Here is an 18384-nt window from a genome sequence, read left to right as displayed (position 1 = left end):
CACACACACACACACTCTGCCTGCTCACCTGTGGACGTAGTGGAGCTGGTGGACGGAGTCAATGGCCAGCACCATCTCAGCCAGGTAGAACCTGGCCATCTCCTCCGGCAGCCGGTCCTCAAACTTACTGAGCAGAGTCAGCAGATCGCCACCAACATAGTAGTCCATGACCAGGTACTAGAGAGACAAACAGACAGACACAGACACGCATACAGAGTTTTGAGTTTAAAAACACCTATATATTTACACATTCGACAAACCGACACCTACACAACAATGACAACGATCCGACATGCGCAAGACGTTCGCGCGTGCAGGCAGCACAGATCGCGTACCCACAGGCCTAATACCATAGAGCAAGGAACCGCAAAGGGGGGTGTGGAAGAAACTGAAGGCCTGCAGCGACAGAAAGACTCCGACTTCATTCCACATGTAACCAAAATGGTGGATGTTCATGTAACATGTAACAACTCCTTTATTAAGCGACAAGTGTCGAAAAAGATGCCCAAAACATTGAAAATAAAAACCAGAAAGACAAAAAGTTGCATGGTCAACGGGAAGACAACACAAGGGTTAAGAGCTTGCCTTTCTTCTTTTTATTTTCCCTATAAGAAAAAGAAGATCAGGCTTCTCTCCTCTATCTTGTACTGTGTTTTTGAACCAAGGCGCGAGTTATGTAAGGCGTTGAAGCCTCAGGAGTTTTCTTGTGGTCGGAGCATTTGGACAGACCAGTGAGAGGTAGGGCTGTGCGATTAATCCAAATATGAATTGCGATTACGATTTCGGCTCCTAATGATTACAAAAACTGGAGTAGTCGAAGAAGAAACGATAATTTTGCACATTACGTTTTGCAAGTAATCTCTTATTTGGTCTTGTGTTCTGAATTTTAAAAAATTGCAAAATTGGAAAAGTATGAAGGGAAATTTCAGTGTTTTAGGTGTTGTCACTGTTGATTTGTTTAACTGTTTCACTGTTTTTTAAGTTCAATAATTGCAAGAACTTTCCAAAAGTCAATGAGTAATCTTGTTTAGGGGTGTAAAAAAAAAAGAAAGAAAAAAAAAAATCGATACACTTGAGTATTGCTATATTTTATTTTGCAATACTGTATCGATTTTCAATATTTTTTTATAATTATATTCATGTAAGACAGTGGTCCACGTTTATGTTGTGTTTAAACCCCCAACCACTAGATGAATAGGCTGAGACACACCACTAGTGTACTCGCCTAACAGTGCCGAGCAGTGCCTGACTTTTTGCTGGAAGCTAACAATGTAGCTATGGCTGAACTTTGGCCTACTTTAGCATATCAACATTAGCTCACTAAGAACCTGTGAACCACAATTTGATTTTCTGTGTACTGAATTGTTTACCTAAAGTAATCTTCTTTGACTTTTATGAACATTCTGATCAGGATTTTGTTTCCCCCGTAATCGAGCAGCCCTCAAAGAAAGCCACACAAGAAAGTCAAAACATATCCCGCCCTTCTCACTCTCCTCCCCCTTTTTTTCCTCACAGTATCATTACTACAGAGGGGGGCACTGAGGCAGCCAGCGGCACCTAAACGGTTCTTACATTTGAAAGTTTTCCTAAAAATAGTCGGCTGGGCGAGCAGTGGTTGTATATTTTTAAAGCCTTGGGGAGTGTCCAGGGTGAAGCATTTGTTGTGAGAATGTGGGAAATGGAATGGCGAGCAGCCCTGGCATGTGAACTCAGGGTCACACAGAGAGGACAGACGGTCAGGTTGGAGAGAGAACCATTGCCTCCAGCAGCCAATCAAAGTGGGGGGAAGCTTGGCCCACAACCAATCAGCAAGCTGCAGAGTCATTCTTTGGGTCTTCTCCATAAGTGTTTTTTAGGCCGTGTCAACTTCGGCCGGCCATTTTTCCTACAATTCTAAGTGGTGTTGAGAGTTTGTGGTAAGGAGTGCATGTGGCGATCAGAATCTGGCAGGTCACCAGACATCGGGGGTCATTCTATAAATGAACTGGCAGGTGGAGCTACGCAGTAGTACACAGTGGTTGGACCAACGTTTAAATGTGCTGAAATACAGTGCTCAGCATAAGTGAATACACCCATGCTAAAGTTGACTAAAAAGAGGAAAAAAAAATAAAAAATCATCTTTTGGAAATTGATCTTAATGCCATAATTAAAAAAACCTTAAAAAGGACACAGATTTTCTTTGTGAATGAATAATGTATCGTAAATAAATAAATAAATAAATGTTCTTCATTAAAATACAGGGGGCATAAGTAGGTACACCCCTATGTTAAATTCCCATAGAGGCAGGCAGATTTTTATTTTTAAAGGCCAGTTATTTCATGGATCCAGCATACTATGCATCCTGATAAAGTTCCCTTGGCCTTTGGAATTAAAATAGCCCCACATCATCACACAGCCTTCACCATACCTAGAGATTGGCATGGGGTACTTTCCATAAAATCATCTCTCAATGCAAATCAAACCATGCCAATCTCTAGGTATGGTGAAGGCTATGTGATGATAATATGAGCACTTTAAGTAACAGCAACAGTAAAAGATGTATTTTACACACACTATTATTAAATTTAAACTTTGCAATTGATCCGTGGTTCACATGCATTCCAAACCGTGATTTGGATCAACTATGGTCCGTTGCACCACAACTACTGTACTTATGATTATTTATCTAAAATCTCATTTGTAGAAAAAAATATTTTGTGAAAGCTCAAATTGTCAATCCCTACAATATCGTCGCAATATCGATATCCATGTATTTGGTCGAGGATATCGTGATATATATTGCCCAGCCCTAGCTCCTGAACATACACCCATACGGAGAGAAGAAAGAGAATAGTGCGTTACCAGATTGTTGTCGTCCTGGAAGGCATAGTGCAGGGTGGTGATCCACTGGCAGTCCCCATTTACCAACACATCCCGCTCCTCCCGAAAACACGCCGTCTAAGGAAAGATGCAATAAAGACGTCATACACCAGATTAAATTGTTGCACACACGGACAACGGTATCAGAAATTAGCAACTCTATTGTCAGTTGTGCATGGTTAGAAGGTGACAAGCAAACGTGTAGGTTCTCCATATGTAGAGCTTTGTAACACCGACACCACTACAGAGAAGATTGTTCATGCAAGCCATTTCTTAATTTAATACATTTTTTATACTATTCAACCCAAGTAGAAATCATATTTCAGTGTGGGGCGGGTAGGTTACAGAAAAAAAAAAAAAAAATCTTTATTTTTTTTTAATTTTAATCATTTTAACAATGATACAAAAATGATCATTCCCTCAAATATCGTGAATCATATCGCAATGTCTGCCAAAAATAATCGCAATTAGATCATTTCCTCAAATCATGCAGCCCTAATTGTTTTATTCAGTCCCTCCAGAAAAACACGATTATGCGATCGCATAATTCAACGCATAAAAAGCCAAAGTCCGCATATTTATGCGGGGGCCGCATTTTTTCAAATACGACGCACTTTCGCTGGATAAATTGCAGATTTCCACGCAAAATATGCGGGGCTTGCATGATTTCATAATCCCCGTACTTTCGTTGCAAAAAAGTCCCATATATCTTAGCCAAAAGTTGAAAAATAATGCGTTTACTTCACACAAGAGCAGCCATTTTCCCCTGTTGCCATGGGAACGTTATGAAGTGACGTAATTACGCGACGTGAACATCATCGAAAAGCAGGGTGTTGGGGGAATCACTTTTTTTTCTCTTTTTCATCAAAGCGTAGTTTTTGCAAGTTCCCGCAATTTCATCGCATGAAATTGCATAAATATCCCGCATGTTCCATTGCATTTTTAAGAAAACGTGCCGCATAATGAAGGATTTTTGCCCGCAACAATCACAAAAAAAACTCTGCTGTTTATTGCAAGTTGTTTTCTGATTTCCTGCCTTAACAATGACGGGGTCTCATGTGCGTGTAACCGTGCTGCAGCTAATGGATAGCTTCTCACCCCGGTAGACCTACTGTACACTTCGGTGATTTAGGGCTCACCTCGCTTCCAAGTCAGGGCTCTCTGCGTAAATCAAATCTCAGAATATTGTTGTGGAAATGGATCAGGTTAGAATATAAAAAAATCGACACCACATCCATGTATGGTCTTTTATCTTGCGCACTGAGAAGGAAAGAAACTCCACTTAATGTCAGTATTTAAAATACTTGAACAGTGCTTTGATGTTCTCTGCCTACAACGACAATTATATGCTAAGTGTGCGCTGTCTGCAGTACATCTGTGGCTCTACATTGTTTCCCATGTCCAGCACACACACATGCGCGCGCGCGCGCGCGCGCGCTCATGCATGTGTGTGTGCACACAGACACACACACAGACAGCAGGGACCAGTTGTGGCCTGTGACGTATGAGGCATGAAGATTGAAGACCCGTGGGACCGACAGGAATGTCGGACTGTCAAGAAGAGGTCGATGAGAAAAGCATGCATCGAGCAGCAACATGTTCCGCGAGCATCTATTAACGAAGGCCTGATTCGAGTGTGGAGAGTGGATAGTAGGGGTATAACTATTAGGGCTGGGTATCGTTCAAAAATATTCAATACCGGTACCGATACCAATACTGTGACTTTGATACCGGTTCCTGGACGATACTTTTTGTCGATACCAATTTTATAAAACAGAAAACAACATCACACATTACGGTACCAATCTATTTATTTTTCAGCTCCTACAACAAGTTTTTTTTCCTGTGTGTCTCTACGACGTGTAACGTTAGACAGCCAATCACCAGCGTTATTAGATCTTGGTAGAAGCATGCTGCATGCTGATTGGCTCACTGACTCTGGTGAGATTTGCTCTTTAGGTAGTGAAACGTAGTATTGAATGACAAGGCCTTTTTGGATACTCGATACTAAGGAGACAATTCGGTCAGTGCCTAAAAAGTATTGAACTCAGTACCCAGCCCTAGTAATGATACATATTATATATGCGTCAATATATCGACTCAGTGATCAACGAGCCAATATTATCGATGCAATGTGAAAATATCAATGCATATCATCTTTGAGATGCTCTTTTATTTTGAAATGGCCACTTTATATTTATTCTGTTTATTAGAGGAATAGTTAGTTTTTTTAATTGAAGTGTATGGAAGAGCTCAGTAATAAAATTGTGAAATCATATTTTAGTTGCTTTTTTGGGTTGTTGATGTAAACGGAATGGTGTTAAATGGTCATATGATAGCTTCTCATATTGATCACAGGCCCCTGAATTGAATCAAATCAAAATTGTATTGTGGCAGACTTTAGGATATCAAAAAAATATTGTATCATTTCCCAAAGAATCAATATAATATCATATAGTGATTGAAGGAAAGCTCATTGTGGGACTGGCTCTAGTGGCTGTAATTCTGCACCCAGGCTGAATTTCTGGAAAGAGACTTCAGATACAGTATTAGGGGACCACTAAGGCCTATATAAAAGAGAGTTCAGATACAGTATTAGGGGACCACTAAGGTCTATATAAAAGAGAGTTCAGATACAGTATTAGGGGACCACTAAGGTCTATATAAAAGAGACTTCAGATACAGTATTAGGGGACCACTAAGGCCTATATAAAAGAGAGTTCAGATACAGTATTAGGGGACCACTAAGGTCTATATAAAAGATACTTCAGATACAGTATTAGGGGACCACTAAGGTCTATATAAAAGAGACTTCAGATACAGTATTAGGGGACCACTAAGGTCTATATAAAAGAGACTTCAGATACAGTATTAGGGGACCACTAAGGCCTATATAAAAGAGACTTCAGATACAGTATTAGGGGACCACTAAGGCCTATATAAAAGACTTCAGATACAGTATTAGGGGACCACTAAGGCCTATATAAAAGAGACTTCAGATACAGTATTAGGGGACCACTAAGGCCTATATAAAAGAGACTTCAGATACAGTATTAGGGGACCACTAAGGTCTATATAAAAGAGACTTCAGATACAGTATTAGGGGACCACTAAGGTCTATATAAAAAGCACCCAAAAAGCAGCATGCCATAGGAACTTTAAACTTGTGATTTGCACCCCTAGTGGATTGTAGTGTTTTTTCAAAAGTCTCATTATCACTTTTCATCATGAGGGTGTTAAAATGAATAATTATTGCATCGATGCATCGCGATGCGGACCTGGACGATTCCGCATCGATGCGGTGACAGACCATAATCGATTATTGCCTAATGAGGTTACTTACTCGCTGCTTTTTTTTTTTTTTTTTTTTCGCCTTTTGTCTGTTGTCTAGATTCAGGAAGTGTCTTTTTTAAGAGCAGATACAATAAAAAAGGGGGAGTTCATATAAATGTGACAGCTTGAAATTTGTTGATGAAAACCATGTGTATATGTGATAATGGTAATAATGACACCAGTGTAGATTCCCGCCCCTAGCAGCAGCGTGGCCCCGTATCCAGGACTAGTGCGCCCCAACAAGAGCTCTTAAAGCCGGCGAGTGATGCTCACCTCAGCGCGCTTCAGCATCTCCCACTTGTTTAGAATCTTCATGGCGAATACCTTGTCGGTGTTTCTCACTTTTACGACTGCGACCTGCAGAAAGGAAAGAAGAGTCGGGAGTGTTGAGTAAGAAAAAAAAAAAAAAAAAAAAAACGTTTCAATCATTTGTGTGACAGCAAAGTCAGACAAAGAATGTGACCCACATTGAGAAAACATACCAATACGTAGGAAAATACCAGGCCGATTTAATATCTTATCCATGAAGCAACAGGAAAAAATAAACCCAAGATCTGCACAATGATAATTCATGTGTCATCATATTTCATAGCTCCACAAACAGCAATTGTACAAATTGGAAGCAAAACAATAACGTCAAGTTTTCACGGTTAACAACAATGATTGAAAACGGTGTGTTGTAGTAGAGGGAGATCATCTCAGCACTTAAACATCATTACACTGGGCAGCCTGGTGGCCTGGGGCTGCTAGGCGCCTAGCTTGAACCGCAACCCAGCACCCCAGGAAAAAAAAAAGGAGAGGGGGAAAGGAAAAGCTGTGGAAAAGGACAGAATGAAGAGAAGAAAGGAAAGCAGAGTGGAGCCAGAGGGGGGAGGTGGGGGGTCAGGAAGTGACCACAGGGACTAAAGTGCTGAGCTAAAAGGCCAACAGATGCACTCCACCTGGATACACACACACACACACACACACACACACACACACACACACACACACACACACACACACACACACACACACACACACACACACACACACACACACACACACACACACACACACACACACACACACACACACACACCCATTTGAATAAGAAAACTAGAACACTCCTCTAATCACTGCGCCCAATGAATACTAAATGGGCACAAATCAATAGTACATGGACAGATGTAATGGCAGGGTTCAACAATAAGTCGGGCAAGTGGGTTGGTTAAAAAACTGCGTCATCTCTCATTTTGTAGTTTATATATTTTAAATTATAGGTCAAATATAACAATTTACTTTAGTCTTTGTTGTTATTTGATAACCACTAATAAAAAACAATTTGTATAGGGGCCAGTAAAAATGGACTTGGAGCAAGTAGAATCTTTTTCCACTTGCCCTGGAATGGTTTGCAATGAAGTTGGTGATGACATATTCTTGATGTGGTCTTTTCAAAATGCTGTTTTGAATGAGATACAGGTTTCTGAAGGTCTTCTGCTTTCAGTCTCCGAGTGAGCCGTTCAAAATCTGCACAGCTTTCTACGTCACTAGCCGAGACGAGGTGGCTAACCGTAGCATGCTAGCGTTAGCATGCTAGCTCGTTCTCAATGGCAAAACAAAACAAAGTTGGAAGTGCGCCCTCGTTTAGAAGAAGTGTCCCGGCTAATCCTGCCTCGTACTGACGTTGTAGAAACAAACAGCTAGCTGATATATAATCCTTAGCTAGCTACTGCGCATGTGCGCCTCCCAACAAAGATGGGATAAAAGTGCGAGACTCACTCTGTAGCTAAAACAGAGACCTGAACACACAGGGTGAAAAGAGGAGCTGCAGCAATGTGCAGTGCGACAAAAATATTGTGTTTTTGGAAAATGAAACCATGTATACCTATACAGGTACAACCTCTAAATACAATTATGAACCTGAAAATTAGCATAATATGGGCGCTTTAAAATCACAAACACGCCATAAAAAGTGTGTGTCATAAACGATCAAAATCAGCTTAATCAGCTGTGTCAGTTGCTTTTAAATCCTGGATAATGAGGCGCTGCACTGTCCAACCTCTCTATTACAATCTCACACACTCAACTGATATTTAAACCAACTCAACCCACATGACTGAGCAATACAACAGATTTGAGAAAATGGGGAGATCGTAATGGCTATGAGTGTTAGCCTATCAGTTGTAGTTCTCTCACCTTTACCACCTTCAACTGCATGGCTTTTCACACTCTGCCACTGCGTTTCTCATACCCTCTTGTACCATCGTCACAACATAGCAACTGCCAACTATCCCTTCACTGATAATTGCCATGAAAAACTCCCCCATCCCCCCCGCCCCCAGCTCTGGCTTCCCATTTTGCCAAAAAAGGAGCTGCACACAAGCTGCTGTGATGAACCCCTGCAAGCTGACAGCCAAAGCACATGTTCATGCAAACTTAGATCCTGGCTGACTTCTTCAAGCCTCCTTTATCATTTTTGTAAGATTCTATTCATCCAAAAGGCAGACGTCCATGAAAATATGCTTATAGGCAATAGAAGAGGGAGAGAAAAAAAAACACAAGTAAACAGATGGAAAGGAATTTTTAAACACACACACACACACACACACACACACACACACACACACACACACACACACACACACACACACACACACACACACAAAGTGAAACAAACACAGGCGCCCTATGCAACAGAGGGGTCTGTAGTCTATTAAATGAGCTGGGGAATGCTGCTAATGCAATACAATGATAACATTCCTGCAGTGTTTGGATTTCCCCTAGTGATCCCTCACCAGAGGAGGAGAGGAACGGAGGAGGAAGAGACTAGGACAAGGGGGAGTGCACTGTTCTTGGCAATGCCTGGCTGTTTTTGTCCTTTTCTCTATCTATCTCTCCCCATCAGGCCTGGTGTCTACCACAGGGCCCAGGAAAAGCCTAAGCACACACTTTTTACTTCACTGTTCCCGTCTATATCCACGGCTGTATGTATTGCAAGGGTTTTCTACTTGCGGTTGCGGTTTCTACTTTTGTCAACCGGGTCTTCAAATTTGGTTTTATCAGTTTGGATCTGGGATGAGACCAATTAATCTAATTATTCACCTGGTAGAGTGCGCGCCCATATACAGAGGCTCAGTCCTAGAGGCAGTGGGAGCGGGTTCGGTTCCAACCTGCAGCCCTTTGCTGAATCTCTCTCTCTCTCTCTTTCATGTCTAAGCTGTTCTATCAAATAAAGGACAGAAATGCTCTGGAAGACTTGGGAGTTAAGCAATGAAGTCATTCTTAAAAAAGGAAGATGTGTTCGGAGTTTTGCCGACTGGATACGGCAAAAGTTGAATCTATCAACTAGCGAATCTATCAACTCCCAGACCCAACATCTTGATGTGAGGCTGGCTTGTCAGGCTAACAAGTAGCGCAATAACGTACAACAGGAACCAGAAACTAACTCTGGCATTGTTTGTGTCGAACACGAACTGCTGAGCACCATTAGGTGCTCATTTGGTGAGGAGTCCTAATAGGGGCATTCTCAGAGGCAGGATGCCAGCACACACTGGTCCATTCATTTATCAGACTGGCTCCACCACGTCACACACCCGCGCCATTTCTCGGCCATCTGCTGACAATGGGAGGATGAAATCAAAACATCCTGCGCTCATGATCTCTCGCATCCCCTTTCTGACTCCCGAGGATTTCTTTTTCTTGACTTTGTTTCCCTGCGTCTGCCATCTGGGTGTGTCTCTTATCTCCGTCTCTGTCTGTGTCTCTCTGTGACTGTCGGTTCCCATATCTCAGTGTCAGGTCTGTGCTCAGTTTTCAGACAAAGAAATCATACCCTTATACATTTTCTTGAGGCCTTCCAAAAATACACATTTTTTGTTTTAGCTTGCTCTGACTTCAGGCTAGATGGCCGTTACTACTGTCATCCAACTGGAATATCATCAGCCTTCCTAACAGAAAAACTGGCAAATGTTCCTAAAGATAGCAGCGCTTACAAACTTGTGTTTGTTTGTCAGACTGTCATAGAGAACAATTTCAGCAAGTCTTGCCTTAATATGATTCATATTTAAAATGAGCAAAAGAAAGAGAAAGATGATGCAAACAAAGAAAATAAACCGTAACTGCAGTCAACAAGTGCAAAAAAACAAACTTGTTTCCTGCCAGCGGTGGCCAGACAATGGTGAAACCAGTGTTCCTCAAACTTTTTTAGACCAAGGACCACTTACCCAATAAAGAAATAAAAGAAATTTAAAAAAAATCACCTGCCAAAATTAGGGCTGCACAATAGGAAAATAGGATATTACTTATAATAAACAGATATTAAAGTGTACTCAGTTCTGCCTTTCTGCGGCTTTCAGTGTTCTTCTACTATACAATAAACTGCTTGTTGAAATTGAACACTGAATTGAAGATAAAAAGGCTCAAAAAAAGGAATGACAGTTACTTTTTAAAAGTGCAGTTTTCTACTCATTTTCATTAAACTATCTATCGCGATACGTTGCGGCCTTTCGCGACGTGTATATGGCGCCAGTTGATATTGCAATGACGATAAAAATACGATATACTTTTTTGGTGTATTTGTTTTCAGATTTTAACGCTATAAAGACCGTTGCCGTGCTTGCGTCACTCGCTTACCCCTCCTATAGTCCCCATGGCCACTTGGCCAGTGCGAATACAAATGGGAAAAACGGTTTTGGGGGAGAGTAGTTAGTAGATCTGCTTAGAAGTGGACTTTTCCTAGAACTACGTTCCTGTAACTACTTGGTCGGAAAGCGGCTAATAAGCGTCATACTACTACTAAGCATATTACAAATTACAGCCAGATTAAATGCCAGTTTCTCTCTGTTGCCATCTTAATGAGGAAGAAGGGTGCGGCTTATGCTCAGACTTCGGGGAGCAATGTCTGTCTTAAGCCATCGATCCAACCGGTCTGTTTACAGGAACCGTAAAAACTTTATTCCTCCGTATTTCCTTCAAACGTCACGCTGAGCATTTGGAACATCAATTGGAGGTGTCGGTGTGCTGGAGTACGACGACAAATGGATGACAGGATGTTTGAATTTACAAATGAGTTCATTTCAAATTGAAAACAACACATCTGTGCATCTCACTATTAGGCTTTGTAGTTCCTGGCAGTTTGAGAAACACTGTTCTGAATTTAAAATCACGTACCATCAAGGATCCACTCCATTTTCTTTTTTGGGCATTTTAAAGTGCCCATATTATGAAAGAAATCACTTTTTGGGATTCTGGGGTGTTCTTTTGTGTCTCTGGTGTTTCCACACACATACAAACTTTGAAAAAAATCCATCCATGCTGTTTTGAGTGAGATGCGGTTTCTGAATGTGACATCACAGTCCGAAATGAGCTGGCTAGCCACAACCGTTACCTCGTAGCGTTAACGTTAGCTTGCTAACGCTAGCATGCTACGTCGTTCTCAATAGCAAAGCACTGCTACAACACACATAAATTCACCATAATCTACAAAACTACTTCCATGTGGGCCCTCATTTAGAAAACTCCCAGCTAATCCTGCCTTGTAACTGACCAAAGTTGGAGAAACAGCCTTTCTTTTACTGTCTCTAGAGTTAGATAGCTGACATGATCTACATCTGAGCTACTGAGCATGTGCGAGTCCAATCAAAGATAGTACAGAAGAAGAAGATGAAAAGAGGTCTCACTCTGTAGCTAAAACAGAAACCAGGTGAAAAGAGGATCTGCAGCAGTGAGAGAGAGAGCTGTGCAGTACAACAAAAATATGGTGTTTTTTGAAAATTAAACCATGTAAACCTATTCTGGTACAACCTTAAAATACAGTTATGAACCTGAAAATGAGCATAATATGGGCGCTTAAAAGGGGAGGAGGAGAGGGGAATGACACGCAGCCAAGGGCTGCAGGTCGGAATCAAATCCGCGGCCGCTGCGGTGAGGAGTAAACCTCTAAATATGGGTGCGCGCTCTACCAACTGAGCTACGCAGATGCCCCAAGGGTCCACTTTTTCAGAAATACTACGGGGCGGCCTCTAGCGCACCTGGTAGAGTGCATGCCCCGCGTAGGCTCAGTCCTTGCCAGCGGCCTGGGTTTGAATCCAACCCGCGGCCCTTTGCTGAATGTCCCCCCGATCCAATAATCTATCACTTTTGTGATTCCTCCCTGTCTCTCTCCACCTATCAGCGTGTTTTAAAAGAACTCAGGAACTCGCCGACTAGTTTGCACAGACGTGGAATAACAATAACGGAGATTCAATGTTTGGAAGCGTGTAACATGGCTCACGTTGATCAATTCCGTATCGAAACCACACATCTTCTGATAAATCTATTAAAGAGGCATGCGACTGTCAAGACAATTCTGAGCCATGGTATAAAAATTAAATAAAAATAACTGTCAGCGCGACAATAGATGACGTTTTTCGCTGGACACTGGCATTATGTAAGAGTCTTGGCTACGGAGCACAACACCTGTCAAACCAACATTCCTCGGCTTTGACATCATTACCTGATACCCAGTGACAAATGTATTTTAACCTCCCTACGGGCACACATAAAAGGCAAAAAAAACAAAAAAAAACAAAAAGAACAAAGACACACTGGATAGTTTCACTGGCACCAATGCATGTACTGCTCATGGGTTGAATGTGAACCAAGTATTAGAAAAAGTGTTTTCAAGCAGCAAGTAGAGTCATGCTCCTTCAGCAGAGCAATACTACGCACCGCTGCTGGAATGCAAAACACTCTTCCTTTTCTAACTCCTTAAAGTATAAGCAGAGGTGTCAAAAGTATTCCCATCCATTACTCAAGTAGAAGTATAGATACTAGGGGTTTGAAAAGACTTCTGTAGCAGTTCAAGTATCAACTCAAGCTTTTTACTCAAGTAAAAGTGTAAAAGTACTGGTTTCAAAACTACTTAAAGTATAAAAGTAAAAGTAATGTAAGGGGAAAAAAATGCCATTAAGGACTAGGGCTGGGCGATATATCGATATTAAAAATATATCGATATATTTTTAAATGAGATATGGAATTAGACCATATCGCATATATCGATATAGTTCAAATGTGATCCTTGCTCCCATAGATATATACACAGATGTCGCCTTGAGGTTCTAAACATACGTCAAAACCGCCGCCATCTTGGAACAGGGGTGCGAAGCATTCAGATCAACGCTAAAGATGCCGGACTTTTGTACTGCTTAATTATGTTCGATAGAGGAAATGAAAAGAACAAACAGCAATGAATAACATTTAACAGGTGACAATGTGTTTTATGATTATGTATGCCGCCTTGACCAGCAACCTGAGCTCCGGGCGGCAGCGGGGAGGCGGAGAGCTCCGTGGGCGGCCGCAGCGTCTCTTCCCGGGAAAAACACAGCTTTGCCTCGCTGCTGCGCTGGGTCCCCGCTGATCCAAATCGGACCAGCCAAAGACAGAGTGGTGATCGGTAGGATCTTACACGTAGTCCAGGACGACCTGTATGTCGATATCGGGCGGAAAGTTCCACTAAGTTTGCCGGCGGCAGGCGGACGGAGAGAAGCTACAGCGGGCAGCAGAGACCGTCTGCGGCTGCAGGATCTGGAGCTCAGTGCCCGTTAAAATGACACGTAACGCATAAATACATACAGAAATAAATAGTGGAGGAATGAGCCTGGACATTTCGGTCTGTTTTAAACTTCACCTTGAAGCAGAAACTCTTAGTTCAGAAGGGTGAAGTTTCCGTTTGACTCAGATCTGTGAACCGATCATAATAAATATTCTTTGTATTAACACATTAATTAGTTTCTTTGTTTTGTAGTCGATAGTTCATCTTTTAGTTTACTTAAGTGGAAGCAGTATCAAGTGGAAGAATGGGACAATAAACCTAGGCTTACAGGCATGAGGCATTACATTTTGAACAAAGTAGATTATATTAATATCAAAAGCTTAATTGACCTTTGGAACGAATCACAAATATGGAGCTTTGATTTCAAAAAAGGTACTCCTGTTATACAGTATTTAGGTTTACATTTTATTGTTATTTGAACAGCTGAGCATTTAATCATGAACCAGGTGAAGAAACCGGTTTATTATTTATTTGATTTTGCAACTGTCTCTATGAAACTACTTGTGACATGTCATATTTGATTTTGGCTTTGACTGAACATTTGCTCTCACTTTGCGGAAAACAATATCGGGATATATATCGTATATCGATATTCAGCCAAAATATATCGGGATATGACTTTTGGTCCATATCGCCCAGCCCTATTAAGGACAAAAGCTTAGGCCGCCCCACAGCGGCCTAATAGTGCACTACCCCACCTCCACAAAAAAACATTTTTCTAAAGGTCATAAGGACTATAATGTTTTATTAAAATCATACCTGCAAACTCAGAAGGGCAGAAAAAGGTGACCCATCTCTGAGTCTCTGTTTTTCAGACAACTACTACGGCCTCTCCAGTGAAATACGGACAAACGTTTACACCGTTTAGCGGTCGGCATTTTAACCGCGTTTACTCCAGCTGCTAACGGTAGGCTAACGTTACCGGCTGCCGAGTGTAGTGTTAACTAGCGTCCCGTGCGGCGATGTCTCAGTTGGATCGCGTACAAACCAATAGGGTGTCGGAATGGTAGATGTTTATACTTCTCATCCAACCACAATCAAATTCACTCTCTCCGGATGGCGCGATTTATCTGGATAGGTTGTTTTTTCTGTGTGTGTTTTTTTGAACGATGACAAGCCGGAATGAAAACAAGCCAAACTGAAATAGGAGTAACGAGGCTATTTTTAAAATGTAAAAGGAGTAGAAGTAAAAAGTCTGCCGTAAAATAGTTACTCCAGTAAAGTATAGATTCCCAAAATTTCGACTTAAGTAAGGTAACAAAGTATTTGTACTTCAACGTAATCACGGGGAGCGGTCCCTGTTATTCCCAGGTGGCATGAATGCAGCATTTAGTGCCGCTTCGTGCCTGAGGCGAGTGTAGCTGGTCGTCATAGTGATGCCGCAGGAAACTGCCGTGGCTTGGTAGTGTTTTTTTCGTAATGGAAAACCAAAAAAGGCGAGTAGAGTCGAGTCGAGCAGGTACCATGTAATGGAAAAACGCCATAACTGACCAGCTTAACACCTGCTTCTTGTACAACCCCCGAAAATAAAAATAAATAAATAAAAAATTGCAGGTGCTCAACTTGTGTGGTAATGGATTGCTGCATGGTTAAGTAAAGTGTAAAAACCAGAAGGTACGTTACCTCTCCAAACGCTCCTCGTCCAATCACCTTGAGGATCTCAAAGTCTTCCTTGTGCAGGCGCATCTGCTTCACTTTGGAAGTGAAGGGTTTGGCTGTAGAGAGAAGGAAGACAGGAGGTTAATCACAATCAGCCAAATGGGACGTTTAAAAGGACTTGAAGCAAAGAAAACAAATATATAGTCCAAACACAAAAAGGGGCATACAAGTGTCTAACTATATTGATAACGAGATGAGATCTAGGGCTGGGTAATATATCGCTATTATATCGATATCGTAATGTATGTCTAGAATATAGTCTTAGATTTTGGATATCGTGATATGACATAAGTGTTGTCTTCTACTGGTTTTAAAGGCTGCATTACAGTAAAGTGATGTCATTTTCTGAACTTAACAGACTGTTCTAGCTGTTCTGTTATTTGCCTTTTCCGCACTTAGACATTATGTCCACATTACTGATTATTTATCTAAAATCTAAGTGTGAAGATATTTTGTTTAAGCGCCAACTGTCAACCCTAGAACATCGCCGCAATATCGATATCGAGGTATTATGGTCAGGAATATCGTGATATCTGATTTTCTCCCCATCGCCCGGCCCTAATGAGATGCTTCCGGATCTGTCTGACCCAACTCGGCAGGGGATTGATCGATGGCGTCCTACGTTGGCTTGGCAGTTAATGAGAGCAGCCCGTCACAGTGGCAGGGTTTCAGGCAGGTTCTGTGTCAGGAGCCCAAAATGAGAAAATGTACCCTTATCTTATGAGCCAGGCTCATGGAAACCTACTTGTGCCAGTCATGTGGTTAGACCTCTATATTCCCATACCTCATGAAAGGCTGTCATGCCATTTTAAATGCACTTTATCAAAGTGTTAGTGACTACCTGGACCTCTCTATAGCACAGGACACCGGACACAGGGAGGCCGAATGATAAAGCTAGCTATTGTTGGGCCTGCAGTTGTGGTTCCTGGTGGAAAAAGGAATCGGGAGGGATCTGCGAGAGTCGCCAGCGTTCTCTCACAAAGCTCAACAGATTCCATCTATGGCTGACAAAGTCAGCATTTCCCTCATTTGTGGAGAGCTTATTCAACCACTTCCTGGTTTACATGATCCCAGCATGCCAAGGATAACCTGGATTGGCTGCAAGTTCACCAAGGTCAGCATACTGGTTACACTGATACTCTGATAACATAGAAAAGTAAAAGTATACCTTAACTTTTTTTATTGTGAAAAGTTTGCTGCCTCTCTATATTTAAGCAGTGCTTTTTTTTACAGCAAGTGTGTGTGTGTGTGTGTCCCACTGTGAAACAGAAAAATGCCTGCCAAAATAAAACAAACAGATCACTCACAGCTGGACAACCTCTCACTCTCACACTCCCCTCCAGACTCCACTGACAGCTGGCCTGGCCTGGCCTGGCCTGCTATGACCACACGCCAGAGGGAAAGCAGGGGCGAGGGCAGTCAGCGTGCCATGTCCTGGCACGCATTACTACAGACCATGTACACGCAGAAATACACAAGCAACTCGGCCATCGCACTGACTAAGGCTGACAAGTCATTTCATTAATTTCCCGGCAGACAAGTTGCAGAGCAAGTAGACCAGAAGCACTACAACTACGTCCAAGCAGTCGATCAACCATGTTGTATTTGGGAGTGTGATCCTACGGCGGCCGACATGGGCAAACACACTGCAACTTAATGGAAACCACGCGCTGATAGACAAAACGCGCGCAAATTAAGAAAAACACCTTCATTCATTTGACAACACATGCGCAGCATTTAGCAAACGCGCTGCAAATAATACACACAACTAAATATACAAGCAACTGCTTTGAGATCGCAGACTGTAAATATTAAAGTACCCATATTATGAAAAAAACACTTTTTCTGGGATTTGGGGTGTCTCTGGTGCTTCCACACACATACAAACTTTGAAAAAAATCCATCCATGCTGTTTTGAGTGAGATGCGGTTTCTGAATGTGTCCTGCCTTCAGTCTCCTAGTGAGCTGTTCAAAATTGGGTCGGACTGTGACGTCACAGTCCGAAATGAGCTGGCTAACCACAACCGTTAGCTCTTAGCGTTAGCGTTAGCATGCTAACGCTAATGCTAACGCTAGCATGCTACGTCGTTCTCAATAGCAAAGCACTGCTACAACACACACAAGTTCACCATAATCTACAAAAGAACTACTTCCATGTGCGCCCTCATTTAAAAGTCTCCCAGCTAATCCTGCCTTGTAACTGACTAAAGTTAGAGAAACAGGCTCTCTAGAGTTAGCTAGCTGACATGATCTACATCTGAGCTACTGCGCAATCAAAGATAGTACAGAAGAAGAAGATGAAAAGAGGTCTCACTCTGTAGCTAAAAGAGAAACCAGGTGAAAAGAGGATCTGCAGCAATGAGAGAGAGAGCTGTGCAGTACAACAAAAATATGGTGTTTTTTGAAAATTAAACCATGTAAACTTATTCTGGTACAACCTTAAAATACAGTTATGAACCTGAAAATGAGCATAATATGGGCGCTTTAAGTCCATGTTTGAGTTTTCTCTCGTTTGGTGGGTGTGTCTCTAGTTCACTGGCTCAGGTCACAGGTGATATCCAATCAGCAGAGACGTGTCTGTGTCTTGAAAATCAAACTGTTCCACTTAGCGCTCCCCCTAGAGGCCTGGAGAACTTCCATTGTGTAGTAGGCCTATGTGGCGTTTTTTGTTGTTCTTCTTGCATTTGTTTTCAGGGATTGTGTGCTTTTCTTTTTGCATCGTTTCTGGATTTGCAGCGCGTTTGCTGAATGCTGCGTATGGGTGTCGTCAAATTTTACAAAGCGGTTATCTTAATTTGCTTGCGTTTGGTCTATTTGCGTGTGTTTCATTGGGTTGCGGTGCGGTGCGTTTGCCCCCCGTCCGTCCGTCCGTCCGTCGGCCACCGCTTCAGGCAAACGAGCAGGACGTCGCCGCCAGTCTGCAAAAGTGTTCTTGTGCATCCTCGCTTCCCTTTCTCCAT

The 18384-nt window shown here is 42.1% G+C and overlaps 1 protein-coding gene across 4 annotated transcripts in view; it reads right to left on the bottom strand.

Annotated features, from left to right (window-relative positions):
• The window catches only part of cdc42bpab (CDC42 binding protein kinase alpha (DMPK-like) b), a 106368-nt gene that overhangs the window by 52902 nt on the left and 35082 nt on the right, over positions 1 to 18384 (bottom strand). For all 4 annotated transcript variants that reach the window (XM_028605388.1, XM_028605389.1, XM_028605390.1 and 1 more), the window contains 4 exons: positions 15389 to 15480; positions 6466 to 6549; positions 2842 to 2937; positions 29 to 177 (listed from right to left, as the gene is read on the bottom strand). In XM_028605388.1, coding sequence (XP_028461189.1) covers positions 29 to 177; positions 2842 to 2937; positions 6466 to 6549; positions 15389 to 15480 — 421 coding nt within the window. The remainder of the gene's footprint in view (positions 1 to 28; positions 178 to 2841; positions 2938 to 6465; positions 6550 to 15388; positions 15481 to 18384) is intronic.

Source organism: Perca flavescens, chromosome 18 (assembly GCF_004354835.1).
Source record: "Perca flavescens isolate YP-PL-M2 chromosome 18, PFLA_1.0, whole genome shotgun sequence".
Classification (NCBI taxonomy): domain Eukaryota; kingdom Metazoa; phylum Chordata; class Actinopteri; order Perciformes; family Percidae; genus Perca; species Perca flavescens.
Note: the sequence above shows the minus strand (reverse complement) of the source record. Positions and strands in the feature narration are given on the sequence as shown.